The sequence below is a fragment of the Ixodes scapularis genome, unplaced genomic scaffold (assembly GCF_016920785.2).
Source record: "Ixodes scapularis isolate PalLabHiFi unplaced genomic scaffold, ASM1692078v2 ptg000035l_1__unscaffolded, whole genome shotgun sequence".
NCBI classification, from domain to species: Eukaryota; Metazoa; Arthropoda; class Arachnida; order Ixodida; family Ixodidae; genus Ixodes; species Ixodes scapularis.
The window spans coordinates 471,641-485,439 of record NW_024609896.1 but is presented as its reverse complement, the minus strand read 5'-3'; the positions used below and the strand labels follow the sequence as shown (position 1 = coordinate 485,439).

The 13,799-nt window shown below is 45.3% G+C and overlaps 2 protein-coding genes across 2 annotated transcripts; one reads left to right on the top strand and one right to left on the bottom strand.

The window, feature by feature from the left end:
- The first annotated feature begins 1,259 nt into the window (after positions 1-1,259).
- Positions 1,260-4,684, top strand: LOC121833908. The gene is made up of 4 exons (XM_042287615.1): positions 1,260-1,382; positions 2,932-3,016; positions 3,605-3,810; positions 4,361-4,684. The coding sequence occupies exons 1-4, from the start codon at positions 1,290-1,292 to the stop codon at positions 4,682-4,684; spliced, it is 708 nt and encodes a 235-aa protein (XP_042143549.1). The 5' UTR covers positions 1,260-1,289.
- Positions 4,631-12,683, bottom strand: LOC115329245 (protein ALP1-like). The gene is made up of 5 exons (XM_042287614.1): positions 12,663-12,683; positions 11,453-11,892; positions 8,756-8,967; positions 7,194-7,365; positions 4,631-4,667 (listed from the first exon to the last, which is right to left on the bottom strand). The coding sequence occupies exons 1-4, from the start codon at positions 12,681-12,683 to the stop codon at positions 7,196-7,198; spliced, it is 843 nt and encodes a 280-aa protein (XP_042143548.1). The 3' UTR covers positions 4,631-4,667; positions 7,194-7,195.
- Positions 12,684-13,799: the final 1,116 nt, after the last annotated feature.

The following is a 13,799-nucleotide window of genomic DNA, read 5'->3' as shown; positions in this document are numbered from 1 at the left end:
CCTTGCTGATAGCAACGAGTACCGTCGATGCAAGGCCTCGTGACCTGACCTCTCGACGACTTGTATTCGACGATTTCCGGGCATTTTCGCAGCTGCCGTGGCGAGTTCGTCACTGTTCTGAACTTCATCGGTCTCAGGCTTGACTTGATTTTAGTAGTCATCTTACCTGTATTTCCTCTCACGGTTTTTCTAACTTGTAATCGTTCAGCTGACCATATTCAAGTATGTACCAACTAGCTCAAGTAAAACCTGTATTACCTGCATATTTATATCCATGATGTTTTGTCTTCAGCGATTTAGCGAGTAGAGTGTCCTTCTCGCGTTCGGGGAGATTTGGGGCCCCCGATGGCTCCTTCGCCTTAAAATGTGAGCACCAAAACTACTACCACTGTCAAAATATCCTGTTATCAACCAATATTAAACACACAATCACAGATGTAAAGAGCATTCGTGTTTATTTGAAGCTTTGACTTCTGTTATTGAAAGTTAAACGAAAAAAAATGATTGAATTTGGAGACCTTTAATTTGTTACTCACCGAAGAAATAGAGCGAAAAGCAGACGCCGACAACGACTACTGCGGCATTTTTTTATTTTTTTTTTTTTTGTTTACATTACGTGATTCCTCTCCGCCAATCGTATTCGTCCCTCTGAGCGCTCCCTAGTTCGCTCTGTTTCTCCCTAGATTTCCTACGCAAATCCAGCGTTTAGCTAGGGGCGCGTCTGTAAAGCCGGCTTAGCGTGTGTGCAACCGGAATTTAAACCCGTGCTTACCTGAGCTCGGTTTAGTGCGCTAAGCCGGCTTAGGAAAGTGCCGCTTTGGGTTAAGGTAAGCGGCGTTGGTGCAACTGGCCCTAATAGCCGCGTCCCACTAGAGCGACAGACAGCAACAAACGACAGCGACACACGACAACGAGCGACAGACGACACCGACGGACAGCCTGTTTTTCGGAGTCCGCCGTCCCACCTGGCGGACACGACGCAGAACACGGGAACAAGGAAACTTGTTTCCTGGTGGGACTGAAGTCGGCAACAAAACACGGCAAAATACACAGACAAACCGAGTCGGGCGACGCAGTCTTCCCGTTTTGCTAGATGGAGAATTACGCGCCGACAAACACGGCCAAAGAAGAGGTAATTATTTATGTGTTGATGTTTAATATACAGTTCCGGCTAATATTTTTTGTCGTTGTTTACTTCCGCGCTTCCCTCATGACCATCGACACCAAAATAAATCCGAAGCGTTCTTTGTGCGCGATCGATATAACTGATATAACCACGAGGATTGGAGATGGGAGCCCCAGCGTCAGCCACGCCAGAGTTCGACTCGGCGCTCGAAGCGACGTTGATTCAAATGGTAGAAGACCGGCCACTAATATGGGATGTGAGTCCAGACATGTACAAATTACTCAAAAAAGGTAGTTAAGTTAAGTTACTGAGTATCGACGCCAAAAGTAATTGGAGTAGAGTAGAAATTACGCATTAGTAATAGTAATTGAGTAAACTACTAACTACTCTAAAAAGTAGCGAGTTACTTTCCAGTTACTTTCGAAGTTACTTTTTTATATTTTTGTGGTAGCAAAATGAACAGCAGTTTTGATCAATGAAAAACCCTGCGAGCCTAAAGTAAATGCAGTCTATTTATAGCTTGCGTTTTCGCCAAAATAGTTTATTCGCTCGTAGAAGCAATTGACTTTCAAAGTTCTTGATAGGAGAGTTTTCCCCTTTTCCTTTTTAAGACGTCCCCAGCCAAGCTAAATAGACGTTCCACCGTGGCACTGAATGGAACGGCAGCGTTGAATTTGAGAAACAGGCTGTGCAGGGTCGAGTAAGCGAGTGTCGGCATCTTAGGTGTCTATGACGAAACATGTGAGGTTTGCGTCGGGTAGGGGGTCTTTTATAACAAAATTTCCTCCTTTTTTTCTTTTTTCTTCGTCAAGTTGAGATTGTTATGACTGGACCCTCTTTATTGCGACGCCGTTCTGAGAGTACGCTGAGCGAGTGCACCAGACCGTCAAGGGTTCAAGTCTCGCGCCACGACGATGAGATCATCCGGACGACTGCGCGTCCGGTTGTAGTGCTAGTGCTACGCTACTGAAAAAAAAAAATTTTTTGTCTAACAGAAGATGAACCGAAGTATACCTCGCCGCTGACGCCGGGTCCAACAAAAAGATCTCCCAAGGGTAACTCGCAATCCTCGCCGGCGACTACAATATCCTGACGCGCCTGACACGCCTGACAAGTAAATCGTTTTTAACAAACCCTGGCGTGGATGGTCGGAAGGACACGAAGGATTACGTGAAGAAGCATCGTCGCTCGTATACAGTTGCAGCTGGAAGCGGGAACGTGCTTCCATGAACGGATTATCCGTGCCGGGGTTTGTGCGCGGGGGAGTCCAGCTTTGCAAAGGCGTATGCGCTGACGACAAGGCGACCATGGGAACAGGCGCCCAGCTGCGAGGTCATTCCAGTGGCGCCTCCCGTGGAACCTAACGCTTGAGTCAGAACTCTCTAAAGACAGACAACAACTCTCGGAGTGTCCCCGTCTTTCATGGTTGCAGATGGAAACGCGGCGCCTGCGTGCATTACCGGATTAGGTCAATACCCGACCAAGGCTTGTTAAGCATCTCTTCCTGCATTCGTGCGCGCCGGTGTTATGTTTTGGCTGTTCGTCGCCACCTCGACCCAAGGACGCCTTCCCGAACAAGGGGGCCCCATGTTAGGGAATGCCTCTTCATCTGCCGGCGTCTTATTCATTTCTGCGGTCAAACTTTCGTGATGGGCAAAATTAGCACTATATAATTTCGAAAGTAGTTAGTAATTTGAGTAGAAGTTACCTGAAAAAAAATTGAGTAGAAGTTACCAAGTTACTCAAAAAAGTAGTTAAACTACAGTAGTTTGAGTAGAGTAGTTGAACTACGTCCAAGTCTGGATGTGACCCACCCATCCTATCACAAGAAGACAACGAAAGAAAAGGCGTTCAGAGATATTGCCATCGCCCTGGGCTTCGACGGCAACGGTATGTACTCATTGGTTGTTTTCTGCGATTAAAACGTCCGGAGTTGAAACATCTTCGCACCATTCACCCTTCTTTCACGCTCGAACTAAAGTACTGTATTCGAGATTGTTTGAAGTTGTTTACTGCGCTGGCGAGCGCTAGCAAGAAGGTAGCCGCATGCGTGATCTCATCGCGATCGCAGTGCGATTAAATCGCTAGTTTGACAGCACTCGCGATTTGATCGCGATGCGGTAGCGGCTGCAGCTGCTCAGAATCACTGTAACTTCACGCGCATTTAATTACGCAATTTTGTGACCGAAAAGCTATCGCGCCACCGCTGCGACTCGCCTGTACGCGCGCCTCCGGAGTGCACATAACTGAATATGACCACGAGTCCAATTTACACCAAACCACATTTATTCGTCCAGTTTGGTCGACAATTTACAATGTCAGCGAATGAAATATGGTGACACAATTGTAGCATTTGTATACATTTTGATACTTTGATAGTTCTAACAAGTAGTTTAAACATGGCTTGAAACACTCAACAGCATAAAACGCCTAGGCAAGATATATGGAGTGTGAATATTTTGTTTTATTGCATTGCAGTGGAAAAAGTGAAGAACAAATGGGAAAATATGCGGTCCCAGTACCAGAGGGAAAACCGCAAGGTCAAGGATTCGAGCCGCTCTGGTGCTGGGGCCGATGACATCTTTGTTCCAAAGTGGGCGCACTACAAGAAAATGAGGTTCTTGTCGGCTGGGGCTCCTGAAGCCCAAAGCGAGTCGACACTCGAGACCTCCCAGGGGGAAGTGGTAAGTGCCCATTTTGGAGGGACCTTCTTTTAATCGGGAAGGAGCAACACAATTCAGAAAACATATCTGTGCCACTTCATTCAAGGCATCGCCCAATAATTGACTCTAACAGGATGAGCACCTTTACCCTTAATAATTCCTTAGCACATAGTTGCATGGGCAACACAAGTGTTGGCTTCAGCAGATGTGCCAAATCTACAGGTCACGGCTCACACTCAAACAATGACAAAAAAGTTCTTTAAAAAAAAGGCAGTTTATAGAGATTATCACTGTTCCAGCCAACAAACTGGAATATGGAATGATTGCATCTGTGCTCCATACAAATTTCAGGGGATCCTTTCTCGCCAAATGAATTACCTCTGTATACCTTAGCTTTCGTAATTGATAATTTGCGATACATTCGTTACACACACTCAATTGTTCTCATGAAAAGCTTTCTTTGTCAGGCTTCTGGTTTCAAATATGCATATGTACTTTAGAGCTTGTGAATACGAGAATAAAAGAGAAAACATTAAATAATACAAGAAGTGGGATAAAAAATGATGTGCAGGATGATAGCCTCGAGCTGATTTATGAGCCGAGTGAAGAAGCTGTGCAGTCAGCGCCTCCACCCTCCAAGAAGAACTGCCGCCGCACGGAGGAGGCGGCACCGAACAGGGCGGTGCTGCTGCAGGCAGCTGTCGACAGCTTGAACGCTGCCAAGGAGCCGCCGCAGCCGGACGAGTGCAGAAGCTTCGGCGTTATGATGGAGTGCTGCGCCCGCAGCATACCAAGGGGTGCGGACAGGCAGATGGCCATGCTGGCCGCCCACAGAATCATGGTGGAGAACTCAATCGCAGCCAGTTTGGTCGTGGTGCCTGAAGGAGAAAATTAAAAGTTTCAGTTTGAGCTTTATATGGTTTTTTTGTTCCACAATGCCCCACACTTTCTCACTGGTTGTGTGCGGTGCTGAAAAAAGGTACTCAGCAGAACATGCACATTTGTGATAAGCTCTGAGGTGGACCCACCCGTGCCCACACTAGGTACTTTTCTGTTTCAGTGCTTGTGCCTTCTGCACTGCTGCACAAACGTGCTCGGGTTAAACAGTCAAATGGGCTGAGGGAGAGGACACGGGCAGTCTACAGCAAAGCTGTAAACCGCCGGTGCAGAAAAAGCACACAGCAAGACAATATATCATTCTACTGCAAGATAATGAGCTTTGCGCATGCTCAGCAAAGAACTTTTCTCCGTGCACAGGGGCAACTCCTTTTCCAGATAGAGATAGTCCATTCACAGGCAAAAGCAAGGCAAATTGGACGTGTCAAGTGTTTACACAACATAAGGCGAGTCCACCTTTAAAATATAATGACACTGGTTCTGTGCTACAACTGCTAACCTGGGGGGTCTTTATCATGTATCGTGGAGTGACAACAGAACCGCATGCTCGTGCCATGCTCGTCCTTATTGTAACAAGCAGGAGTGGGAATTGAACCAAGCATCATTCTGTTCTTCAGTACAAGCCTTCAGTCCCTGCAATCACTGGGCACAGTGTAGCAGATTTAGCTCGAATAAGTCTGGAGACTAAAACCGGACAACAAACTGCCACATTGTCAGGCTCCTCGCCCTTGTCAAATAGTTTTCTTTTTTCTTTTTTTTTCTGTTATTTTGTGTTGAGGTGCACAGGCCAACTGTGTGCATGTTGCATGTTGCATTTTCACAGCTACAGTGTTAAAGGGATGCTGAACCGAAATTTTTGGGTGGAAATTCTTGGTCGCAATGGCATACATAGCCTGTCCTTTACTTCTAAATGACGTTGTTTTGAGCAAGAAGGCGTATAAAATTGAATAAACACGAAAAATACAATTTTACGCGACCCCTGGTGAGCGTCGTGGAAAGCTCGCTTCGTGACGTGCGCATTCTCATTCGCCTCAAAAGACAGAGCCAAGCCAGGCGCTAAGCCGGGTGGCATTTGTTATTGTTAGTACCGGTTGCTTAGAAAACAGCCGCCGAGCGAAGAATCAAGGGGAGCACGAACGAACGAGGAGAATGCGCGGAGGCACCAGGGGCGCAGATGGCACCGAGAATGCGCACGTCAGTTCTGTTACGCCTGCTCTCAGAAGGACTCGCTCGCGCCGGCGGCTTCCAGCCGAGGATTCACTCTTAGTTCAAAGAAATACAATAATTCGGGCCCCATCCGTCTGATTGAATATCGTTTTTAGGTACAGTACGATCCCGTAAAGCCCGCTCGGGCTATAATTATGAGATTTCAAATATTGGTTCAATCGTTTTTAGGTACAGTACCATCCCGTGAAGCCCGCTCGGGCAATAATTATGAGATTTCAAATATCGGTTCAGCATCCCTTTAAACTTGTTTCATATGCTGGAGTGTCGTGTCTCTAGTTTTGGTTGGTGTTGCTGCTATCAACTCTGCTGCGGTCACACTAGCCACCCTGTTCAGTTGGTGTAGGATCCAACATTGCACACACTTCAAGGATCATAAATAATTTGTGGTACTTCGTGTACAGTAGAAGTTTATTGTTGTCAGAACTGCCTGATGGGGCCCGAAGAGTTAAAAACAGCACTAACAAATTTCTATGCAACTCTGTGGTTTCAAATTGGGCTGGTATTGGGTGAGCTTTCACAAACTAGTAGTAACCTAAGTACAGTAGCACACTTGCTAGGCTGATGTATAAGCCAAGCAGGTGCGCTGCTATGGTACTTTGTGGCACTAAATTGGCCTCCTCTAGCTGCGATGCCTATATTCGCACACCATGTAGACAAACCAACAAAACACCGTAAAAACTTATTCTTCCATTTTGTTTTGTCTCTAACCGGCTAGCAAGAAGGATGAGAAAACTGTTGGATTATTTCGAAATGGTTTAAGATTATTAAGAGCGCAGGATCGCACATGAGTGAATTCAGACGGTGGGCTTGAGCGCATGCGCTTATCTTCGATGGAAATAAATAGAATGGTATGTCTTGCAGTTCGGGCAGCCTTTTCTTTTACTTTTCTGCTTTCGGAGAGCAACAAACTTCTTGAAAGCTACAACACCTAAATTTTTATACATTATACTCAACTGTTTGGCTATACAGATGGCCTGTTGGAGATGTTATATATCTTATTAGCAACCAAAATTAAGCGAAAACAATAGTAAGGACGCAGTCGAGCTTGGAATCAGCAGTCATACTTAGATATGCCTGACTATGTATAGACAAAAAAATCTACATGAAAAGAGGGACACATGCAAAATGAAGTCGGTAAAGGTGTCCTTTTTTTTCAGTGTTTACCTACAATGTCTTGGGTTGCAGATAATGACGGCTTCAGCGGACCTGAGTAGTGTCGTAATACCCTAACAACTGTTTTAATGGATGCTACTTCGTTCCTGCATACAAACATGACATACCGTTACTCCAGCACCTTCCACTGCCAAGAAACCTGGCCTTCATTCATGAAGTAGTCTCTGAAGACCTCACGAACAGCCTTGGCGTCGTCTGGTTGTCTGCCACCAATGCGCTCCAGGGGGAAGACTGCTTTGTCGTTCACACCCTTTCTCCAGCTGCCTTGACGTACAGTGACTGAAACAAGTGAAATGAAAATTAATATGTTTTTAACGCATTCACCACCAACTAGCAGTATTAGAGATTAACCGAGTCTTTACTACAAGTTGCAAAGACCCTCACAAAGGAACCACGAATGCTATGAGGCTGTGGAGTAGAGTTTATCTGATGCCAAGCATTTGCAAGGCATGAGCGCTGCCAGGAAAAAACGGCTGCACAAAATGTGAAGGAGAGCAAGGAGTGCATGGCACGACACCAATATAGCAAGGAATTTTCACATACAAGCCAACAAGTATTGTCCAGCTACAGCAGAACTAGAATGGCACAAGCAGCTTGCTTATAATGGTGTTGCTTTAGATGGGCTGTTAAGTTCAAATGTGGCATGACCAGCTATGTCCACATACCGCTCTGCACATCTTGCTTTCTTTGCATTTTTCTTGCACGCCATGCATTGCAGAATTCCTAAATAATAGCAAATTCGGGTAGTCAATCGCTGGCGAGACTGAGCCGGCGGAACCGGCAACCAGAAACGCGCTGGCGGCACACCACGTGACCCTCAGCGCCCGAACACGAAACGCCAGACAGTGGCGTTTACCTCGCCTCCTGTTCGCGCGACACTGCTAGCAAGAGGCTATTGCTGCCGTCACCCATGCTCCAACGGCTTGGATTGACTTGAGCAGTGGCTGCTGAAGTGACTTCAGATCAGTTTATTTCTTTCGTTCATTTTTTTCTCACTGACCTTCTCTCCCATTTCGGAAGTAACGACACTGGATACAGACTGGCGCCTGCTGGCCCGGCCGTTTGGAGCTCGGGCCGAAAAAGCGCCGGAAAGTTGCCGTTGCTTGCCGGAGAACCACCACCCGAACGGTGCGCGCCGGCCGGAAACTGATTACGGGAACACTATTGCCGGTTTTCCGGCAAAATAAGTTGCCGGCGACTGACCACCCAAATTCGCCATAAGGAACTTATTCCATACGGCACTTATTGCTGTGCAAGAGGTCGGCACACTCTTTGGAGGGAAATTGTGTTGCAATGAAAAAAGCCACGAGCTGACTGTTGTTCTCTTGGCCATAGTCATTTCAATTCGAAGGAACGCATACGTCTTTCCACAACGGTATGTTTCATGGATGTGAAACCGGTTAAACAGTAACATTAGATCTTTCGATGTAAAGCAGTCTTGCATTAGTGCACCGAATAGTGCTGTTTACATTCAGAAATAGCTGCAAGCAATAATAATGAGTGGCATTGCCATGGCTGCTGACCAGAAGAATTGGGGGACCCTCGCTAGAGCACTACACATTTTGATTGTGAGCAACACGCTGGAGATGTGTCTAGTTGTACATTACGCAACTATTGAAAATTGAAAGCGACATATCTACACCAGTTGAACAGCTAATTTCGCATTTACCTGTGAGCACGTCTTCAACATCAAGGCTGTCGGGTGGTGTGTACCTTGCCCGCGTGCCGTTCTTCGTCCGAAGGTAGTTGTGTAAGGCAATAGTCGCCTTCACAACCTTCACCGCTCTGTCCGGCTTGTGACGAAGAGGAGCCCCATAGACTTGGAATCTGTTCCGGAGGATGCCGAAGCCGTTTTCAACAATTCGGCGTCCCCGGGAAAGCCTGTAAAATAGATTGTAATCTTGTTCAATCAATGAGGAAAAAAGGCAAATTAGCTGGAGTGTTGCACTACCCTAAAGCACACACATAGAAAGATGCCAGTGGTTCACTGATTGCTAGGATGACTGCTGAAGCTGTGGATGACACTCTGCTATTTGACTTTCAGCAATATTGCTGTGCGCAGGGCCGAGCAAGTAACACTAGGTCACAGACTTCTAAAAGATTTGTAGTTATTCTTGCTCGGGATGTAACTGTTATCATTTTGTCCAACTTCCTTGTTCTTGAAAATGCCTGTTCATCCTCACCCCGAACGCTCATACCTTTTGGGCCGAATTTTCAAGATGCTAACACACACTATACTCAGTGTCACAATAACTTGGCGAACTGTGGAGGCTGCAGCCGCCGCGACCCAATAAGGGTATCGGAGCAAGGCATGTGACAGCACTCCAAGGCTGCGGAGGCCTCGTTACCACAACAGCAACAGCGGCCTACACAACAAAAAGTAGTTCCAGGCATCTTTTTTTATTTTAACGGCAACTGAAGTTGCGTCATTACACTACGCTACACTACACGGAAGAAAGACGAAGATATGTTACTTTTAAAGAATACTTAGAGATGCTGACACCCCCAAAATTTATTTTTTGTTAGGCAATCCATTATGGTGTCAAAAAAGCTACCCAATCAATATTTTGCTACAGCATCACATATATTTTTTAATAAAGTTAAAAAATGCAACTGTTTGAAACTGAATCCAAAACTGGACTGGGGAGGAAGAAGAAATTAAGAGGAAAAGTGTGTGGAAGCCAAAGTGTGTTGGCAGAAGTCACGTGTCTGTGCAACTTTTATTTTTCATTCAACATATTTGAAGCTTTTTAAAAGCCACAAAAAATGAGTATCATATTTTTATTTTATTTTTAATATTGAGTGTGCGCCTTCGATGACCCACGACTCTGATTACCTTTGGTGGTTGCGTCTAAACCACAGGAAATAGCATGTGACCACGGAGAAGAGAGTGAGCGCCACATGTTTGAACAATCACAGCCCTGTAGTCGACCACTGCCACTCAAAATGTCGCACCCGCCACAGATTCACGGATAAATTGACTGTATGTCTGTCTCATGAACTGTTCTCAAAGACCTCGCTACTCTAGCGGAACGCAATGTTGCGGCGGTAGACATTCATTCCGAGTTGGTTGGTATCGCAGCGGACGACTCTTTGCCAGCAGACGACAGCTGGTTCCTTCAGGCCTCGCATTTGGTGCAGTGACACGAATGCCACCGTGACGTGCTGTCATGTGCCTCACTCCAACGTCCCTAGTAGGTCACGGGGGCCGTAGCCTCCATGGTTCGCCAAGTTATCGAGAAACGAAGTAAAGCTAAGGAGCTGCACGGGACCTTGACGAGTCAGACTCGCTTCAGCGCTCAACCCTTGTGGTTACACCAACTTCGACGCTTGGGACGCTACTGTTCCTCTTTTGTTTACCCGGCACAAGTTCGCCACATTAAATGTTCAGTATCTTTTATTTATCACTTAATCAATTATCATTTGTGACAATATATTCACACCCTTACTGATTGCTTATCACCATGGCTGTGCTACTTAACTCTCTTCAGCTTGGCCCACACTGCACTTCCCAAACAAATTCAACAGGTCTGGGATTTTAAGAAAACAAATTTGCAGCAAAGGGGATATTAAAATAATGAAGATACCATTTCGGCTGATAACAATAAAAATAGCAAAGCACACCATCGTGCTTGCAGCGTGTAACTTCGCTCAAATAAGAAAAAGTTGCTTTCAGCAATTTTGCTGGCGAGATTGACATACAGTCGTAGCATTCTGATTGGGCACATGTGTTGCCCATGTGAAACTAGTATTCTTTATTAACACCAATTCCATCTTTTCGCCTGTCAGGTATCCCTTAATTGTTTCAATCTAGAATTCAGTGAAGCGTGGTTCAAGCCTAACAGAGGTCTGCCATTTTAAATTTTACAGTGCAAAAAGAGAAGAAATTGCTCTCGCTTACCAAATTACAATTACAACATGTGAACCCCGCGTAGGGACACAATTGCACGTGGTGATTGCTGAGAGACAAAGACGTTTATTTGCGCGTTTTTGATTCCGACTACGGAGGGCTGGCGACGCTGCTTGTGCCGGTAATACATATGATGATGCCGCTGGCCACACAACACACTCTTTCAGCGCAGCTGCTTTTTCTTGTCAAGCTGCCAGCCCTCTGGGGAGGCCTCTCAACTCCATGTTTTTATGGAGCCTTTCATTTTTTTGGTTTAGCACACAGAAAAGGACGCCCATGAAATGCATGGATGACAAATGTGGCAGACACTCCCATAGGCAGCCATGACGGTATGTATGGATGGCACTTTGTTGTTGGCCGTGGTATGCTATTGTTATCCTCGTAACTCGGAAATGCAAGTAAACTGGCAATATGCACTGACAGCAGCATAGTGATCACAGCATATTGTGAGCTCACCGATAGTTGAAGATCCTTTCGGCATCTTCCAGCTCTAACGCTGGAAACGGCCGCATCAGGTATGGCTTCATGCCGAACCCTTCGTCCCCCACGATGACGAAAGGTGCCGTCTTCGTTGAGTTTGGCAGCTGGGCTGCTTTCGGAAACTCAGCAATGCCCCGGTCAATACGTGCCCGTAGATCCGTGGCAGTCCATACACCACTGTCATTCATACGACCATTCCTACCCACATCAGCGTACAGGAACTTCAGATCAGAGTCCACAAGGGCCATCAACACAATGCTGAAGGTACCCTTGTAGTTTCGGTACATAGCTCCTGTACCCTGAGGTGGGCAGATCGTGACATGCTTCCCGTCTAAGGCACCCAGGCAGTGAAGGAACTGCCAGATTTCTTCGAAGCCTCGGGCAACTTGCTCCCACTCGCCTGGTGTTGATGGCACCTTGAATGGAATAGGGAATTATGTTTGTCAAGTATGAGGCAACATAGAAATAACTCTTTACTTCTTCTACCAAAAGAACCGTGAAGTTCACTTGAGTGTTATCATGAAAAAGTATATTGAAATATTATGCCTGTAGCTTCATCAAACAGCACCGATATGCCTCTTGGATCCAGTCAGTGGAATCCACTAAGTTGACACTTATTAAATGGCATAGCCAAAAAGTCGACAAGCACGTTCTGAACTAATGTGTTTGCATATTCCACTTGTATGTTCCATCAACGTGCAGAAAAAGTGACAAAATTCGCAAGGTAACAGGGACAGATATTGTCACAAATAACTGGTGACAAGAAGAGCTGAATTAAATAATTGTTTAATGGGGGTGAACTTGTGCCCACAACAAAAGAAAATAACTGCGTCGCAGGCTTCGATTGTCGGCGTGACAGCAAGGTTGAGCGCTGGAGATTGAATGATTCTGTACAACCATGTGGGGTTCGTTTTATTGCCGCTTCGCTTTCTATAACATTCCTACTAGAACATTTGGCCCTAGAACATTCCTACTAGAACAAAAGACAACAGCCTTGAATTTTCTAGGACATGTTTTACAAGTTAATAAAAAAAATTGCTGCCGGTTTCGGGATTCGAACCCGGGACCTCTGCATGGCAGCCAAGTGTGGTTCCCACTTGGCCACTACACATGCATGCAGCAATGTAACAGAATGATCAATACTTCGGCATCAATACTATAATGGTGTTAGTGTTGTCCATCGCACCTCTAGTTTCAGTTTTGGCATTTCTCAGTCTAATAAATTCGGAAGTTTGAACAGACCCACACTTTTTTAACTCCATGGTTCGATTATCGAAGCCTAGATGCAAGAAAAGCTTGTATTATCTCTAGTTTATTTCACTTAGTGTAGAAATATGTGGCAATGAATAACTCGAAAGCATCGTCGCCAGCTTATATTCGTAATATTTTGTTATTTGCATTACTCCATACAGATGAAAGAGCAGTTCAGTGTATATGTAGTATGATACATTAACTCTGTCTTGCTGGCTGAATTATGGAGGGGTTAATGAGTTAATGTGAAGCATGTAAGGATTGCTCTCATTATGCTGACAACAAATCATGTAGGAAAAATCTACCTTTATGTAGTCGGGGGCCACGACTTCATAGATGGCGACGCAAACGTCCCGGACTATCTTGGAAATGGTATTATGCCCCCTTCTAAACTGGAAACCCATGGAGGCGAAGGTTTCCCCTGTAAGCAAGAAATGATAGCACCGAGATCAGAAATGCACAGCACAGAAACAAGTATACCATCATGAAACACGAGAGTACAGCGTGTTTCACCTAATATTGCAATTGCTTTCTTTCGCAAACCTCAATCACGTGCTAAAATACTTAATCGTGACTTGGCTCCTATTAAAATTGAGAAATTGAAGACTTGAAATTCCCATGCAAACGTTACTCCACAAGAGTCGACCGTGCATGAATACCACGAGCGATAACTAGCACTGCCAGTATGATAAAGAATATCAAATCGATGCATCCGGAAACCGCAATATTTTATTTCACAAACGCCGCCGCGTTCGTGTTTCGAAATAAAGTTTGGACTGTAAAATTGCTTGTGAGAATCAGGAACTCGACGCATTAGGTAGAAACTTACCCCGAATACGTCTTATACTTGCCGGATTCCAGCAAAAAATTTTAAAGTCTCCACTCACACTCCAAACAAAACAAAAAACAAAAAACAAAAAAAAAGCCCCAAATTGGTGTAATTTTTTTTCTTCTTCTGTATGTAGAAACTTGAAATTTGAACGCATACGTGCGAGTAGTAAAATATGTATTTGAGGTAAGTTCAACCTTATACGTACAGTTGCTGATTTTTTACGGGCCATTAATATTAGCT